Genomic DNA, 19,396 nt, shown 5'->3' with positions numbered 1-19,396 from the left:
CATTAAGAGCGTCGTACCCATAGTACCTTGTGTCAATTAACTATCGAATACACTGAACACGAGACCATGCCGCACCGTGTTACCCCCCCCCCCTCTCTCTCTCTCTCTCTCTCTCTCTCTCTCTCTCTCTCTCTCTCTCTCTCTCTCCATTACAAAACATTTCTTTATTTGCCATCATCCTTGTTCGGCAAGACAAGACTTTATTTACTCTCTGGCCGTTGCACAACGGCGTAGGAGGAATATATACATAATATTTCTATAAACACGTGGCAAGATGAAAGAGAAATACAAAAGTTAAATTAATTCCTATGAACATTTGCATACAACATAAAGCTGTGAATATTCATAAAAAATACAAATATATAAACTGTTTAGCCGTTAGAACTAGTTAAAATTGTTATTGGTAAATTAATGTTCAATATATATATATATATAAAATGTACTTCTGGGGGTTGGGGATGTGAAATATGAAGGATGTTTAAATGCATTCATAATTACTTTTATAAACTTTGCTAAATTCTTTAGTGTACTGATTTCCTGATAAAATCCTTGCCCAGTAACATACCATTCTTCTATAAATTATTAATTCAATAGGAAGTCTCCCTAGCTCTCCAAAGAGCATAAAAAATGGTGTTGCTATCTTAATAGGTAAAATATGTCTATAAAAATGTATTTGTACGGAAATAAATATATCAATTTTCTCATATCCCCAGACTTCACATCCGTATAACAAGATTGGAAGAACTATTGAATCAAACAGTTTTAATTTACATTCGGTTGATAAATGATTATCTTTGGCTTTTGATAATACAAAATACATGGCCTTAGTAGTCTGTTGCCTGAGCTTAGTTTTAGTAATACGGAAGTTATTTAATTTAGTAAAGATAATTCCAAGATATTTATATTCTTTTACATTCTCTAGGACAGTGTTTCCGATCTTGAAAGTATGTTTATAATCTCTAGTGGTTCCATTAAAATTTAATATTTTCGTTTTACTACAGTTTATTTTAAATTTCCATTTTAAAGAATATTGATAAAATATATTTAAGGTGTGTTGTAAGTCGTTTGCGGAGGTTGATAAAAGTGCGGTATCGTCTTCATATAACAAACAAAACATATGTAGTACAATATCTAACGGTGAAGTTTGATTATCGGACATAGGGGCAACTCCTTGGCATCCATGGTTAGTTAAGTAATCTTCTATATCGTTTAAATACATGGAAAATAAAATTGGGGATAAATTTTCACCTTGACGGATACCGATATTGCATGGGAATAAAAAAAAAAAAAAAATGTTTTATTTAACGACGCACTCAACACATTTTATTTACGGTTATATGGCGTCAGACATATGGTTAAGGACCACACAGATTCTAAGAGGAAACCCGCTGTCGCCACTACATGGGCTACTCTTCCGATTAGCAGCAAGGGATCTTTTATTTGCGCTTCCCACAGGCAGGATAGCACAAACCATGGCCTTTGTTGAACCAGTTATGGATCACTGGTCGGTGCAAGTGGTTTACACCTACCCATTGAGCCTTGCGGAGCACTCACTCAGGGTTTGGAGTCGGTATCTGGATTAAAAATCCCATGCCTCGATTGGGATCCGAACCCAGTACCTACCAGCCTGTAGACCGATGGCCTGCCACGACGCCACCGAGGCCGGTTGCATGGGAATAAAGCCGATTGTTTATTATTTATAAGAATAAGTGATTTTAGGCCTTGGTATATGTCGTAGATAATTCGAAAGAATTTACCGTTGATATTATTTTGCAGAAGTTTATGCCAAAGTAGCGTTCTGGGTACCATATCAAATGCCTTCTCAAAATCAACAAAAGCGCAATATAGCATTTTCTTTCGTTTTTTTAAGGATATCTATTAAGTGATGTAATGTAAAAATATCATCCGCAGTTGAATAGCCTTTCCGAAATGCGGTTTGGGCCTCACTAATTATATTGTTTTCTTATATTACCAACACCGCTACAGCACGTCGGTTGATGTGCGTGAAACTGTTGGCAATGTTCACCCCAGCTCGTCCTTGTCGAGCGCTTTACCAACTCGGCTAATGGGTAATCAATGAATGAACAAATCTTTAATGACACCCCAGCACGAAAAATACATCGGCAATCAACTGAGTTCAATTCCACTTCCTCAACCTGAGAATGGTTCCACCGAGAGGATTCGATCCTACGACCCAAGCCCTTCAGGAGAGCGATCTAACAACCGACTTAGATCCACTCTCCTCAACCTGAGAATTGGTCCATCGAGGGGATTCGATCCTACGACCCAATTTCCTTAGGCAAGCCTCTACCGACTGAGCTAGATTACGCCCCTGGGATGACTTAGGAAATTTTTCATATAATATTATTATGATTGTAGCTCATTGCCTGAAAAACAGGAGCAGATCCAATGGGATGCTATCGCTCTCTCAAACTTTGAAATGGCTCGAAAATCCAACATCAAGCCCGTCGGAGCGTTTTGTTTTAAGTGGGGGAGTGGGGGGGGGGGGGGGGGCAAAGGTCAAAGTCTAGAGTGGTCCGACGGTATGCTCCGCCGGAAAATATTTTGAACTGGATGACTTTAAACGCCTTTTCTTGGCACCTGAATAGCAAAATTTGCCATTTTTAAACAACAGTTTTAATACTATTCTTTATTTTTAAATTACTGTCTGAAATTTGACAACATTGAATATATGATATTCAATATCATATCCAATCACAAGAACTTCAACTTATTTTGTTACTGTATTTTCATACATTTTCAGACTACCAACCTGAGTCCCTGTGTCAACCAACCCCGTAATTTTAATATTTTCATCAGCCAAAATCCTATTATTAAATGGAGCTGGGCGAATTTTAACTTTACACTATGACGTTGTGCATGTGTAGTGCCCCGAATTGTAATAAATTACCTGAATTGTAATAGCTGCCTTGAATTGTAATAAAAACTGCCCTGAATTGTAATACTGACTTGAATTGTAATAAACTAGCTGACTTGATTTGTAAGAAAGAATTGCCCTGATTTGTAATAACCAGAGCTACCTTGAATTGTAATAAGATACCGACTTGAATTGTAATAACACAAAAATGGAAAGGAACGTGTGCTTAAACGACACCGCACAGCATTTCTTCAATTTGAGGTTGTTGAGTTTAGTGTATTTAAGACAATCATTACTGCCACATAGGCTTCTCATTTCGACTATCAGCAAATAGGTTTGTTACTCACACTAACAAATAGCGTATACCACAAAGTTTGATACACCAGCTGTGGAACACACAATAGCGGAATGGACCATTTGAGAATAACCGCAGCTGTTTGTTACGTTATATCTAGCTTAGTTGTAGAGCGATCAATCGAGGTGCTTTTGAGTCATGTGATCGATCCTCCTCATTGGGGTTTTCTCGTCCCAACCAGTAACAATGTTTGTTATATATTAAATACCGTGCTAGTTGATATTATGTCTGTGCATATGAAGATTATTTCCTGTTTTCCAGTAGACATATCTAATGTAGTGGGAGCAGATTTCTTCCCTCACTATCTAGACCAAGTGTCACAACCATAATGTTAAGACACCAAACAGCCGTAATTTAGAATGTGCTCAGGTGTTGTTAAACAAACAATTCCAGAATGACAGTTTCTTGTAATTTTAAGAAATCGAAATACATCTCGTTTTGCCATATCTAGACGTCGTCATGATGCTGAAGTCTACTGACCTTGCAGAAAGTCTGGAATATTTGCAATGCCTTTTCCTCTTTTGTAATGGGGTTGGAGAGGGACAATATCAGGGGTTTTAACACAGGATACTGAAGGTAACAAACATTACGTGCGCGTTAAATCTTACCAATTAATATATGTATAGCATGTGTGACATTGTAATTTTGTATAAATCGTGGTAAGGAAACTGCTGTTCAAAATGCATCAAATTCGAAAAATGCAGTGTCTAATTTCAAAATATGTCCAAACCCAATCCCTCTAGTAAGGCAACTTACGGTCTGTATTGTTTTTAGTATGTATCCTCAATTTAGTTTCTTCAAAAAGCCTGAATATCAATGTCGCAGTTGACAAAAACGTAAATATATATGGGGAAAAAAACGTGTAATAAGGAAAATAATAGTGTATTAATGAACAGTTTGACAAAAATCGGATTATTAAAATATATTCATGCGAGGGATTTAAGCTCAGTCGGTAGAGCTCTCACTCTCACCTGAGGTGTTTGGGTCGCAGGATCGAACCTACTCGATGGAGCTGGTTACCACTGGACATTTTGCGTTCCAACCTGTGCCAAATGACTGGTATATACCAAAGACCGTGGTATGTAGTGCCCCGTCTGCGAGTAAGTGCATACAAAATACCACTTATTGCTTATTCAGTAGCAGTAGCCCATAAAATGGCGGCATCAGATTTCTCCTTTCATTATCTTTGTGGTTCTTAACTATATGTAACTATAATAAAATGAGGTGGGTGCATCTTTAAATAAAGCATTTCTTCTTCTTAAAGAATTAACTGATTGAATTTTTGGCATATGTGTATGTATGTATGTGTGTGTGTATGTGTGTATGTGTGATTGTGTGTATGTATATGTGTATGTATGTATGTAATGTATGTATGTATGTATGTATGTATGTATGTATGTATGTATGTATTAATTGATTGTATTTTATTCATGCGTGTGTATGTGTGAGTGTGTGTATGTTTGTGTGAATGTATATATGCATGTATGTACGTATGTATGTATGTATGTATGTATGCATTTTTATATTTTGAATATCTCTATTGTATGTATGTCGGGTTTTGACTTAAACATACATATATTCAATGACGCACTGGCACAGGGGATATTAAAATCCTTTATTGCCTTCACAAATTTCCTCATGCCGTTACCGAGACCCGAACCTGTGGCACCCAATCACCCGCAATTGTTGGGCCGGAACGCTACCAATCAGACCAACTACGTTCCATGTATGTATGTATGTATGTATGTATGTATGTATGTATGTGTGTGTGCATGCTTGTATGTATGCATGTATGTATGTATGTATTGTTGCATGAATATCTATATAGTTTATGTATGTCGAGGTTGACGATTACATACATAGATATTAACGCACTGGTGCAGGGGATAATTAAATCATTTCTGGCTTCACAAATTGTCTCATCCCGTCGCTGGGACTCGAACCTATGGCACCGAATTGCCCGGAAATTGCAGAGCTATTGAGGCATCCATAAAGAGGATGCTATTTAACCCAGCTATATGCATGGGGTCTACAATTTACGCGGTCGATCCCGCTTACGAGCATGAAAGAGTGGCCAGACCTGGCACTGGCTAGTATGTATTGATGTATGAATATCTATATATAGTGTATGTATGTCGAGGTTGACGATTACATACATAGATATCAACGCACTGGTGCAGGGGATAATTAAATCCTTTCTGGCCTCACAAATTGTCCCATGCCGTTGCTGGGACTCGAACCTATGGCACCGAATCGCCCGCAAATTGCAGACTTGCCACGATACCTTCTGAGCTATTGAGGCATCCATAAAAAATTAATGTATGTATATATGTATGTATATATGTATGTAAGTATGCATGTATGTATATGTGGGTCAACAGGCTGGTAGGTATTGGGTTCGGATCCCAGTCGAGGCATGGGATTTTTAATCCAGATACCGACTCCAAACCCTGAGTGAGTGCTCCGCAAGGCTCAATGGGTAGGTGTAAACCACTTGCACCGACCAGTGTTCCATAACTGGTTCAACAAAGGCCATGGTTTGTGCTATCCTGCCTGTGGGAAGCGCAAATAAAAGATCCCTTGCTGCTAAACGGAAAGAGTAGCCCATGTAGTGGCTACAGCGGGTTTCCTCTCAACATTTGTGTGGTCCTTAACCATATAACCGTAAATAAAATGTGTTGAGTGCGTCGTTAAATAAAACAAAACAAAACAAAAGAAGGAAAAAAGTATGTATATGTGTGTGTATGTATGTATGTATTTAAGAATGAATGAACGCACTGGCTCAGGAATTTTTTAAAACTAAAAAATTGGTATTTACTGGTACCTGTGTGGTACATTTGTCTTTATGCACATTTAGTAAATTTTCATACTCCGATTTTTACTTATCTAGAACTACTAGTAGCGATTTAGAAATGGAGCCATTGATTTCCTACCCCAATTTTTCCTATTGTTTAAAAAAAAAAAAAAACCTGATAAAAACACAGGTAAATTGGCTGCCCCATTAAAAGGGGTGGAGGACATTTGTATATCATCCATGGCCACTTGGGGTTCATATCTCATTTGTTGTGGGGGTTTTATGGGTTAGGCAAATCTCATGCTTTTAATCAAACGTGTAAAACATTGTTAGCCGCCCCACTATAAGGGGTGGGACGTGTAGATAACTCCTGGCCTCCAGGATGCGCTGTCGACTCGGGTCCACACATCGTATCTGGTATATAGCCAGTCCTATTTTGACAGCCATCTTGGATCCTCGATGCCATCTTGAATATTTCAATATTTCAAAATATTCAAGGGTACCAAGTTTGTATTCTTGAGATCCTCAGCACCTTTAAAAAACCCACAAAAAACACCACCATTTGTTTGAGGGTTTGACAATCAAAGTACTAGTTTAATTATTCAAAATTTAGTGGGCTTTTTTTCAGAATTTCTTAAACACCATCTTAGTTTGACCTTTGACCTTGACCTGATCTTGACATCTAAATTAGGGTAGTCGCCTCTTAAACATTATGTACATGTTAAGGGTAAATATATGCTCAATGTAGTATTTTGAAACAGATTTTCTGTTTGTTCATCTTCTAATTTCAATATATCCATTTATCTTGTAACAGGTGTGAACAGAAGTTGTCACAAAAACACCAGTACCCAAATTAATCATTGTGTTGTGCCTTATTTCGACACAACAATAATCAGAAAATACACTTTCAGTTGCTATGTCACGTGAAAGTGTTACAGCCCTTGGCCATTTTTAGCAAAAAAATGTTTCACTGTTTTTATAATGTATGCATTGCATCATAGTATTTTGTTACACAAGACCGGCCTCGGTGGCGTCGTGGCAGGCCATCGGTCTACAGGCTGGTAGGTACTGGGTTCGGATCCCAGTCGAGGCATTTTTAATCCAGATACCGACTCCAAACCCTGAGTGAGTGTTCCGCAAGGCTCAATGGGTAGGTGAAAACCACTTGCACCGACCAGTGATCCATAACTGGTTCAACAAAGGCCATGGTTTGTGCTATCCTGCCTGTGGGAAGCGCAAATAAAAGATCCCTTGCTGCTAAACGGAAAGAGTAGCCCATGTAGTGGCTACAGCGGGTTTCCTCTCAACATTTGTGTGGTCCTTAACCATATAACCGTAAATAAAATGTGTTGAGTGCGTCGTTAAATAAAACAAAACAAAAGAAGGAAAAAAGTATGTATATGTGTGTGTATGTATGTATTTAAGAATGAATGAACGCACTGGCTCAGGAATTTTTTAAAACTAAAAAATTGTTATTTTCTAATTTTGCCCCAGGGATTTGAAATTGATTTTAAATTGACCGTTGTGATATACAAAATATAACTGTTTTTCGATCTTGTTTTAAATTTATTTGGCTAGTACTATGTTTTGTTTACAGCCGGATACGATGTATTTGTTTTTAAAAAATTGTTAGGAAAGGGATAACAACAAACCAACCACTGAAAAATGGATTGGCTTAGAGGCTTCAGCGGCGTGTAGTCGGGTGGAGACTAAGATATCCTTGAGATGGATTTTTTCTATATGCAATAACCGGACGTGCTGTAATAGGGTTTTTCGTAACAGTTTGCAGATTTAAAAACTCCTCCTTCATAAGTTTACCAATATCAACGCTACGTCGACTGTAAATTATTGGAAAAATTATTTTATCTCTTTTTACAGCTTTACCAGATTCAACGTATATGTGTGTGTATGTATGTATGTATGTATGTATGTATGTATGTATGTATGTGTGTATGTATGTATGTATGTATGTATGTATGTATGTATGTATGTGTGTATGTATGTATGTATGTATGCATGCATGTATATATGTATGTGTGTATGTGTGTGTATGTGTGTGTATGTATGTATGCATGCATGCGTGCGTGTGTGTGTGTGTGTGTGTGTGTGTACGCATGTATGTAATGCAGAATGTAATATTTTCTGGCACCATTTATCGTGACTAGAATGAATGAATGAATGAATGAATGTTTAACGACACCCCAGCACGAAAAATACATCGGCTATTGGGTGTCAAACTATGGTAATGCAAATAAATAAAGTGATGATCAACATCAATATAAAAATTCAAGGTTTAAACAAAAACAGTGTAAAGAACTGTGCAAAAATACAAATACAAATATCACAGAATTTTACGGACACCGAATTTTACTCTAAACTTCAATTTGTGCTGTATTGGCCATTCTCAAAGAGAATGTTACACCCCTGCACCACGGTGAGGTTACAGCACGCGCAGGGGTTATCGTGACTAGTGTCCTGATTCTGTAAAATCTGTAATATCGGTTGATATTGTCGTAATTAAATCAATAAAACACAAATATAAAATGAGAAAATATTGGTATTGCACTCCTTTTTTTTATATTTATTCGTTTAGACTATATTTTGTAAGGTGTACGATTTAAATAAAGATAGTATTGACCATAGTTTTATTAACTCTCGGTTCCTTCTAAACATTATAATTTTTTTGTAACAAAATAGACAAAATGGCAATTATTACATTAGAATGGGGATAACTATGTTGTATTTGATCGTTTGACGGTCGAAAATATCTACGTTTTACCGTTTCTGCTTCGCGTCGCCGATAAAACAATTTGCGACATTAAAACCAGCAATAGCGTCCGCAGATGGTCAAATACAACATAGTTATTCCCTAATTATTACAATAAGAAAATAAGGTATTGCATTCGACAATATTTTATAAAATTGTGTTTGGACATCATTTACTATTTCTTAAGTATTATATAACTCAAAATGTTGTGAAACTGTTTAAAATTTCAGAAGGGAGTCTAAGTCAAAGTTTGTCTTAGTAAAAAAAGACCCCAAACCAGTGTCTGCAAACAGTAATTCATTTAGTTTATGTTTTATTAAGACAAACTTTTATATGTTTGTGTGTTTGACAGCTGACATTCATAACTCCGGTTAATTGGGCTTCCATTTTTGTAGAAGACCCGGTGGCCGAGTAGTTGTGGTCGCGGGCTGTCAAATGTCATGCGAATCGGCGCAGTAGATTTGAATCCTACCAATTGACACTTTGTGTTTTTCTGTTCTATAATTATAATACTCGAAAGGAACTAGTAGTATTATTATAACCTTAAAACTACCGAAAACTACGTTACTGGGCCCTTCAATATAGAAGTAAGAAGTATCAGACGTTTTAACCACATTCCTCTCTTTTACTTATGTACAGAAACCAATCAATAAACAATAATTGGTTGCTTTCGTATTTAAAGGGACTGTTAACGTAGATTTTGTTTGTTTTAGGTTGTCATGATTCCTTTTGAGGATTATAATTATAGAAAGTATATATAAAGTCAGGAACTTTCTGCTAATTACACAGTCGCAAAGTATAGATAAATCAAAGTTTGTCTTAGTAAAACAATTAAAAAATAAACATTGTCTGCATACAGTAATTCATTTAGTTTATTTTTTAATTGTTTTAGTAAGATAAACTTTTATTTATCTGTACTTTGAAAGTGCGTAATTAGCAGACAGTTCCTAACTTTATATAAACTTTCTACAATTATAAAGTTCGAAAGGAACTATAACACCTATAATCGACCGAAATCCCTTTAACACATTGTTTTCAGCATATACAGAACGTTGTATTTATATCAAATTGTTACCACTGTTGATAGTACTTCTGTCATGCCTTTCTGTAACAGCCAGAAACATACATAAAGTAAACACAATGCATTAAAAAATATTTACTGAAAGAAATTTTATAAAATAATAATAAAAAATAAAACGTATAACCATAAATTATGGAAATGTAGTAACAAAATGGTGGTAAATGGCAATTCTTTTAGTGTGTACATAAAGTTATACAGTAATTTTATACACAACCTACCACTCTCAATACGCACACACTTATGGACATATTGCCCCTTCCCATGTACGTGCATAATTATACGTTGACATAATTGCTCGAATTCAGTGATGTGATAGAAAAGAGCTCAATACGTGGAATGCATCCAATGAAACATACACGTACCACTGTTGTGAACTAAACATTGCTTCAGTTCACTACTGAAGTGATCATTTCAGGGACGCGATATAATCCAATTATTTTATTCAACATGAAATAAGCATATGCATGACCAAGTAAGCAATGGGTTAGGTTTACGTTTACGTGTAAAACTAGTTTTACGATGTTTTGTGAATATGGGTCCAGGATATCACCGCTTATAAAAAGGGAAGTGGTAGTGTTCATTATTAAAATCATTTATCTTGGGTGCCAAATAATATACACACTGCCTTTACAAAAACGAAACTACTTTTTATCAGCTGGCAATATCAATGCGATCGATTCACTTGATGAAGATGGAAATAAAAAGAACAGAAAAATGTTATCCCAAGGTAGGGGATCGCTTAAATTTTTATTTTTATTTTTCAGATATCTTAAAATCTTTATTAAAATAATAACATTAAACTTTGATCGTGTTAGCATGATGTCAGACCGACTCTCCGTTTTAACTGAACTACGTTTAAAATAACAGTGCACAAAAAATAAGGTACATCGTACCAACCAGTACCAGATACCACGGCGAAAAGTAAGGGATAGACATTTCCTCAGCCGACCAACACACAACGATATACAGTAAAGAAACGTTCCTTTTTTGTGGGGGTTTTGTGGGGGGTTTTGTGTGTGTGTGTGTGTGTGTGTGTGTGTTGTTGTTTTTTAAAAAAAAATATTTATTTATTTATATTTTTGTAAATGATGGGGTGGGGCTGCGCGACCATCCTTTAATTTTCTCCCAGCCAGAACATTATATAAAATTTAATGTCATCCATAGAACAATTTTCATGTCATATTCACCGAAAACGTGAGCAACTTCGTCTCAGAAACACCAGATTCCGTTAAATGTTAGCTTATACTAGTAGTCCATGATTCTATTTATAATAAATTATTGTTTATTGAAGTTTATTGACATACATTGATGAAATTTGACTATGTTCATGTACATACACAAAAATAACCTTTCAGATAAGTTTATTTGCTGCAACATTCAATTAAAAAAAAAAATGCCGTCGGCACACTCAAAATTGCCGTCGGTTTTTTTAATTGCCGTGGGTGATAAATTATTACGTTCGAGCCCTGTATTTTAGGAAAGAAAATGAAATTTAACCTAACACAACTATTAGAACTATCAGAAACACATTTAATATAGAGCCACTAATATTTTATGCAGAAAATATATCTGATATGTAATTATAATCGTTAAAAAGTCTCTGTTAGTCGATACCATCTTAAAGGGACATTCCTGAGTTTGCTGCATTGTAAGATGTTTTCGACTAATAAAATACATCTACGATTAAACTTATATATTAAATATATTTTATTTTGTTTAGAATATCAGTGTCTGTATATACGATGTCTTTCTGGTCGTCTTAACATTTGTAAGAAGCTCAGACTGAATTTTGTCTTCAAATAATTTCGTATGTACGAAAATATATTTTTAGGAAACAAAATGAAATTTAACCTAGTACAAATATTAGAACGATCAGAAATACGTTTAATATACAGCCACTAATATTCTAAACAAGACAATATATTTTATATGTAAGTTTATTCGTAGAAACATTTTATTAGTCGATAACATCTTTAAAAATTGCAGCAAACTCGGGAATGTCTCTTTAAAGGGACATTCCTGAGTTTGCTGCAATTTGTAGGAAGCTATTGACTAACAGAGTCCTTTTATCGATTGTAATTACATATCAAATATATTTTTCTGCATAAAATATTAGTGGCTGTATATTAAACGTGTTTCTGATCTAATAAGTTAAATTTCATTTTGTTTCCTAAAATATATTTTTCATACGTATGAAATTATTTGAAGATAAAGTCCAGTTTGGGCTTCTTGCAAATATTAAAACGACCAGAAACACACTGAATATATAAACATTGATATTCTAAACAAGAAATAATATTTAATATGTAAGTTTAATCGTAGAAGTATTTTATTAGTCGGAAACATCTTACAATGCAGTAAACTCAGGAATATCCCTTTGAAAATTGCAGCAAACTCAGGAATGTCCCTTTAACTTAGTGGGAATAGATAATAGTACAAATAATTATCAGTGTCGCATGTTACTACCAATTAGAACTGTATTTTTATAACAGGACAATGTCTTTGTTTCTGTGTTAAATGTTTGTGGCAGGTTTTCTTTTGTCACAAATATAGGAATCTACACAATAGAAATAAACAAACAAACACAAAACAAAACAAAATAGAACACAATACAACCGCAGTTTAGTGTAAAGTGTTTTTTGATTCAATGAAACAGTAAATATTTCATATCATCAAATTCAGTTACATGTTTGTTTTTACTCCAAAGATGTATATTAAATATATTTAGTTGGATAATAAACTAAATTTAATGTCAATGTGTGTGTGTGTGTGTGTGTGTGTGTGTGTTCGTGCGTTTTTGTATAATAGGTATACATCAATGAAGCGTGAATACTATGTAATTTATAACTTCTCTTAAAGATATGCCACTTATAATAAGCATAATATTTGGCTTGATTGGTTTGTTTTTGAAGTGATATTGGCCAATTCGTTTACACCTTTGGAATATTATAACAGCATACAATTACATACAATGTTTTTAAAGCGCTACACGAAGCAACTAACGGGTTATTCGTTATATAAAATGTGCAAACCAATATAACTATCAACAATAAAGTTAAAATACTGTGTGCCTTATTATTACTCAAAATTACAGACCGCAACAAAATATACAGGTCTTGTCATCCACGTAAAATAGGGATGCTTTCAGCGACAACGAACAGCACCAACGTTCGAGAACTATTTGACTGCTTCTCGATACTGTTTAAAATCAAGCTCAATAACTCGTCTGTGATGTTTGTGATTAATTAAGAGATCATGTAAATTGAATAAACTTATTGTTATTAACAACCGGCCTCAGTGGCGCGGCGGTTAAGCCATCGGAATACAGGCTAGTAGGTACAGGATTAGTCGAGGAAGAACATTAATTGGATATAAGCACGAAAATATGTTGAAATGAAATAAATGAATATTATTATGATGTTTATTGCGGTATCGTTTATCCATTATATTGCATTTTCCATATGCACTCAGAATTTAATAAAATCAGCCATATGTGATTTATTTAAAAGCCTCAACACGTACAACAACATATTTTAATAAATTTAAGAATAAAATATTAACTACAATACCTTTGGTAACCTTTTCAGGATTAAATGTTTGAAACCCGCTACATTTTTTCCATTAGTAGCAATAGATCTTTCATATGCACCATCCCACAGGCAGAATAAAACATACCACCACCTTTGATATGCCACTAGATAGAACGAGAATTAGTAATCAAAAGGGAATCCCAATAATCATTATCCATTATTTTGTCCTTTTACAAAATCTTGAACTGGAGGAACTGTACGGCAAAATAGTTTTGTGTGCACCAGTTGTAGACATACATTGACCCCGCACTGCACGATAATTGTCAAATATGTTACAATACCAATTCCATGTCCCGATAGTTCAGGAAACATGTAATCAGCTACTAAGACTGTGGCATATATCGGGTATGTCACGAAAGAAACCATGGCTATGAAAAAGAGATATGTGGTGAATTGTCTGTCAGCTTTAAAGTCATTGTCCAAGACGCCGTGTTTCATGGGATAGTCTGAAGTCGCCTGCACCATCTTCTTCCGAAACCGACGAATGCTGATGACCAAGTACGCCATCCCAGCTAAGGGTAAGACAAGGAGCAGCAGGATTTGAAGAATCTTTAGCAGCAAACGCCATTCGCCGCCTAGTTCCAGACTTTGTGAGACGTACACAAGAAGGACGACTGGGGAAATTGCACACACTGTGATAAACAATGGCATCCATTTGCCAGAAATCTCTCCAACACGTGGCCCACTGACTGTTCTGTCTGATTGGAGCAGCAACCTTTCCGTGATCAAAGCGGCCATTTTGCACATGCTGGACTGGACTGAAGACATCACTATGAGGATGTACAAGTCACGGAGTGGTGGAAGCTCGTTCTGGAGACTTAAGTACAGCTGTACGAGGATCAAGCAATCCAGTGTTGACAGAAGGACGATGTACGCAGATGATGGGATATTTCTCTTCTGTAGCATCAGAGAAACCGCCAAGCAGTTCCCGAAGATGCTAACCCAGATGAGGATCTTGAAAATAGGAATACATTCTTGTTGCAGATCAGGAGACATATTCACAATCTTCTACTTGCTTTCAGCACAGGCTTTGTTTCCCAGGTTAAAAACCGTGTCCACAGATTGTCTTAGTTTTATCTTTAAAATAAATGTTTGAAAAACATCTTTAGTTAAAGGACCCATTCATACTGAAATTCATATATAATATATATTATATTATATTATATTATATTATATTATATTATATTATATTATAGATTATATTAGATTATATTATATATAGATGTGATACATGTAAGGGAATCTTTCTGAGTTTGTGAGTATCGGTATTTGATTTTAGCTAAATTTTATAACTTCCTACTTTATTTTCGGAATATATTTTTATATGTACTTTATGCCATCTCTACTGAAGTGTAATTTGGCAAAAGGAAATTAGTTGGTAGGCTAGTTGTACATAAGTTGTGCTAATTAGTTAATCGGGTACATTATTGCTTGTTGTCCTTTAAATGCATGTTTACCTTTAGTGTATTTGTTTTTGTGGTGGTTCACCGTAACAGGTAGAAAGTATAAATAAATGTTTATGTATACTACTCAAAAGAATTTAAGGGTCAGACGATATTTTCGACATTATTTTCTGAATGTCAATTATATTAGCTAAACCATAATGTCACGCATGGTATTGTTCCATTTTGACGAAAGTGGGTCTAAGCAACCCATAAATGAATTAAAATCCACTGTCATTGACAATGTCGACTAGTTCTAATGGCGAAAACATGCTTACATTTGCACGTAAATTAGGGTGAAAGCGAAAGGTCTACTAAGTGCCCATAACTTGCTTTTTCACAAAGCGCTTCATTTGCACGCTTTGCACGTGTATTCCATGTTCCCAATGCTGAATTTCCGTATAATTGGAGCTTGCGTTTGTGTACGGTGCACACTCCAAATTCGACAATGGTACGACTTCAACTGACTATCGAAGATCGAGGAAGGGCTATTGCTTGGCTTCAGGGTGGCAATACGCAAAGAAATGTTGCTCTGAGACTTGGTGTCGTTGGCCGACTGTGGCAACGGTACCAAGCAACGAATTCTGTTCGAAATCGTCCACGTTCGGGAAGAACCCGAAGCACTACAAATAGAGAGGACCGCTACATCACCAATATGGCTCTACGTCAACGCACAACCACTGCACGCCGATTACGTGACAATCTGCGGACTGCGACTGGAACTCGAGTGTCTGATCAAACCATACGCAATCGTCTGAGAGTCAATAATCTACGCTGCCGTCGCCAGGCTGTTCGACCACCACTCCTACCACGTCACAGAACGGCCAGACGTCACTGGTGCACGCTTCATCTGCGGTGGCAACGTGTTCAGTGGGGTCGAGTGATGTTCACTGATGAGTCCAGGTTTAGTCTTCAGTTCAACGACGGTCGGGTTCGTGTCTACAGATGTCCTGGGGAGCGCTTCGCTGACGTTAACGTTCGACAACGTCACCGGTTCGGTGGTGGCAGCGTCATGGTGTGGGGCGGCATCTCTATCCACCACAGGACCCCCTCTATGTGGTGGATGGCAATCTGAATGGAATCCGCTATCTGAATGAGATTATCCGGCCGTTGGTTCTCCCAGGCCTTCAGCAGATTGGCGGCGGGGCAGTTCTACAGGATGACAATGCCAGACCCCATCGCGTCAGGGTGGTAACGGACTTTCTCAGACAACAAGGTATCGCCAGGATGGATTGGCCAGCATATTCGCCTGACTTGGCCCCAATAGAGAACGCCTGGGACGAATTAGGCAGGAGAGTTTGGGATAACCATGCCCCTCCGGCCAACCTTCATGATCTGGGTCAACTTCTTATGGCAGAGTGGCAGGCCATTCCGCAAGAGTTCTTCAGACGTCTGATCAACAGCATGAGGCAGCGATGTGTCGAGTGTATTCGCGCCAGGGGTGTATTCACACACTATTAAACGAATGTTCTAATGTGTAAAATCCATGTTTGACAACCTTCAACTTTGACAGCATGTCATGTGACTTTCTTGTATACAGTGACGTTTATTTGTGGTTTTTTGTAAATATGGAACAATAAATCATCAATCTAATACACTCTGAAACTTATTTGGTTATACATTTTTGACCCTTAAATTCTTTTGAGTAGTATATGTACGAATGCACGTTATCTTAACACCAGTGTAAAGTTTTAGTGTACTTAGAATTCCTGTAGAGGTGTACTGCGATTTCTAGATACAACATTTATAAAGTGTACAGAGATTTCCTGTTATAAACGTTTTCCAAAGCACAGTGACGTATTTGATTTATATTTATCACGTCTCCAACAACATGGCGCCAGCCTCGGTGGCGTCGTGGTTAGGCCATTGGTCTACAGGCTGTTAGGTACTGGGTTCGGATCCCAGTCCAGGCATGGCATTTTTAAACCAGATACCGACTCCAAACCCTGAGTGAGTGTTCCGCAAGGCTCAGTGGGCAGGTGTAAACTACTTGCACCGACCAATGATCCATAACTGGTTCAACAAAGGCCATAGTTTGTGTTATCCTGCTTGTGGGAAGCGCAAATAAAAGATCCCTTGCTGCCTTTGGTAAAATAGTATCATATGTGGCGACAGCGGGTTACCTTTTAAAAAACTGTCAGAATGACCATATGTTTGACGTCCAATAACCGATGATAAGATAAAAAAAAAAGCAATGCGCTCTAGTGGCGTCGTTAAATAAAACAAACTTCATTTTACTTTTCCAACAACATGAAACAGGAAAAGGAAAGAGTATATCAATGTTACTATTGAGACCTTTACAAGGACAAATTAAAAGATACAAGGACGTATAAATGAAACTTTACAAGGTTTCAAACTGTATTATAGAAAATCAACAAACGGTATGGTGGGATATGAAAGTATCACGAAATTCAACATCACAATGCACTTTGTGATACATGAAAAACGTTTTGTAAGGTGGATTCTAAATTGATTATTTTCAATTAGCAACAATATTTATCAATTTATTCAAATTTTATGCATATAAAGTTTCTTGTGGACGTTTATTTTCCTAATTGTTTCTGTGTTTCTCTTACATGTCCTCCCTTATAAGAAAGAAAGAAAGAAATCTTTTATTTAACGACGCCCTCAACACATTTTAATTACGGTTATATGGCATCAGACATATGGTTAAGGACCACACAGATATTGAGAGAGGAAACCCGCTGGGCTACTTTGTTCGATTAGTAGCACGGGATCTTTTATATGCACCATCCCACAGATAGGATAGCACATACCACAGCCTTTGTTACACCAGTTGTGGAGGACTGGCTGGAACGAGAAATAGCCCAATGGATCAACCAAATTCAGGGCGTTTGCCTTTCGGCGTTTTTCATGGGGCCCTGTAAAAATAGGGAAAGATAATTAGGGTAAGCCCCTTTTTTTCCAAGTAGGGTCAGTTTCAAGAAAAAAATGTTTACGCCTTAATGGGCACACCGCATCTACATTATTCTATGTCTGTATGTATGCTATTTGCATGTCTCGAACAAGTTTTCTTCTTCAAATTGTGTATTAGGGGCTGCGGAAGAGGTGAGTGCCGATAGGGCCATGGTGTCCTCCTTTTTTTCTGTTGCTGTGCTCAAAACGATGGAGATGCCATAGGCCCTATGCTAACTTCTGATATTTAAACTTATTCTGGGTGAGCGTGCATCCGAACATCCACAAATAGGTTCGGGCCCTCAAATACATGTACACTCTCTCCCTCTCTCTCTCTCTCTCTCTCTCTCTCTCTCTCTCTCTCTCTCTCTCTCTCTCTCTCTCTCTCTCTCTCACACATTGACATCCAATAGCCGGTGATTAATTAATGTAAATATATTTTGTTTAACGACACCACTAGTGTACATAGATTTATTAATTGTAGGCTATTGGATATCACATTTGATAGTTTTGATATATAGTGTTAGAGATGAAACCCTCTACATGGCATATAAAACGGCTTTTGATATACCAGTCGTGGTGCACTGGTTGGAACGAGAAATAACCCAATGTGCTTACCGATGTTGATCGATCCCAGACCGATCGCACATCAGACGTGCGCTTTACCACTGAGCTACGTCCTGCCCCAATTCGCTCTAGCGGTGTGGTTAAATAAAACCAATTTTTACCCCAAAAGTACCCGTTATTCTCTCTGCGTACCCCTCTACATGTAATAACTATTGCCTCTTCTTGAACATTCTAATTAACGAAATATACAACTATAATACCGAACAATACCTGGTTACTCCGTCCAAATGACGTCACTGTCTTTGTTTTCGAAACGCGGGCAGATTGTCTAGGTTCAGGTATATCGCAGGTATTGTCCCAGATCACTTACATCTGCTGTCACACACGCCGTCTCTCTAGCCGTGTAGGCAAATTATTCAATATCGAAACGTGACGCCCAACGCTGTCGGAATTTCGTTGACTTTCCAACCACAGTTATGAGACACGGTTCACTGAATTATTGACAACTAAACGGGGCGGGACGTAGCCCAATGAAAAAGCGCTCGCTTGCTGCGCGATTGGTCGTTCCAGCTAAAGTAGTGTCGGAAATAGAATAAAAATGATTTTTATCAATTATTTCTTTCATATTAAACTGACAAGTAAATATTTTGTAAATACCTATTTAATGATACTCTACCTAATTTAGGATTTACTTGTTTGGGCTCTCATTGATGTACAAGGTGGTGTTTACTCTTGAAATTAAAATAAAGATGTCAGTAAACAGGAGATTTGTGACCTTTATTGGAACAGACTATAACACATTTTGATGAATATGTGTCAATTTCATTTACCCATAAACAAACTTTCAATTTAATACTGATTATTTTGAATTGCAGCATAAATTATTAATTTTGACCAGCATATTTAGTGAATATAAATTCAATATAAGTATAGTAGAAATTTACACAGTCTTGCAACCACTTAAAGGTGCTATATCAGAAGTTATATGTGAGCATCTGTTTGTGAT

The 19,396-nt window shown here is 36.8% G+C and overlaps 1 protein-coding gene across 3 annotated transcripts in view; it reads right to left on the bottom strand.

The window, feature by feature from the left end:
* The window catches only part of LOC121386556, a 42,357-nt gene extending 23,563 nt beyond the window's left edge, over window positions 1-18,794 (bottom strand). For 2 of the 3 annotated variants that reach the window (XR_005959672.1, XM_041517496.1), the window contains exon 1: window positions 18,661-18,794. Coding sequence is in view for 1 of the 3 variants with exons in the window: in XM_041517498.1 (XP_041373432.1) it covers window positions 13,616-14,461 (846 nt within the window). In the remaining 2 variants the exon portion in view is untranslated. Of the gene's footprint in view, window positions 1-12,480; window positions 14,543-18,660 lie in introns of those variants that run through there. The other variant, XM_041517498.1, reaches the window with a different exon arrangement.
* Between the last annotated feature and the right edge of the window lie 602 nt (window positions 18,795-19,396).

The sequence above is a fragment of the Gigantopelta aegis genome, chromosome 12 (assembly GCF_016097555.1).
Source record: "Gigantopelta aegis isolate Gae_Host chromosome 12, Gae_host_genome, whole genome shotgun sequence".
Taxonomy (NCBI): domain Eukaryota; kingdom Metazoa; phylum Mollusca; class Gastropoda; order Neomphalida; family Peltospiridae; genus Gigantopelta; species Gigantopelta aegis.
Note: the sequence above shows the minus strand (reverse complement) of the source record. Positions and strands in the feature narration are given on the sequence as shown.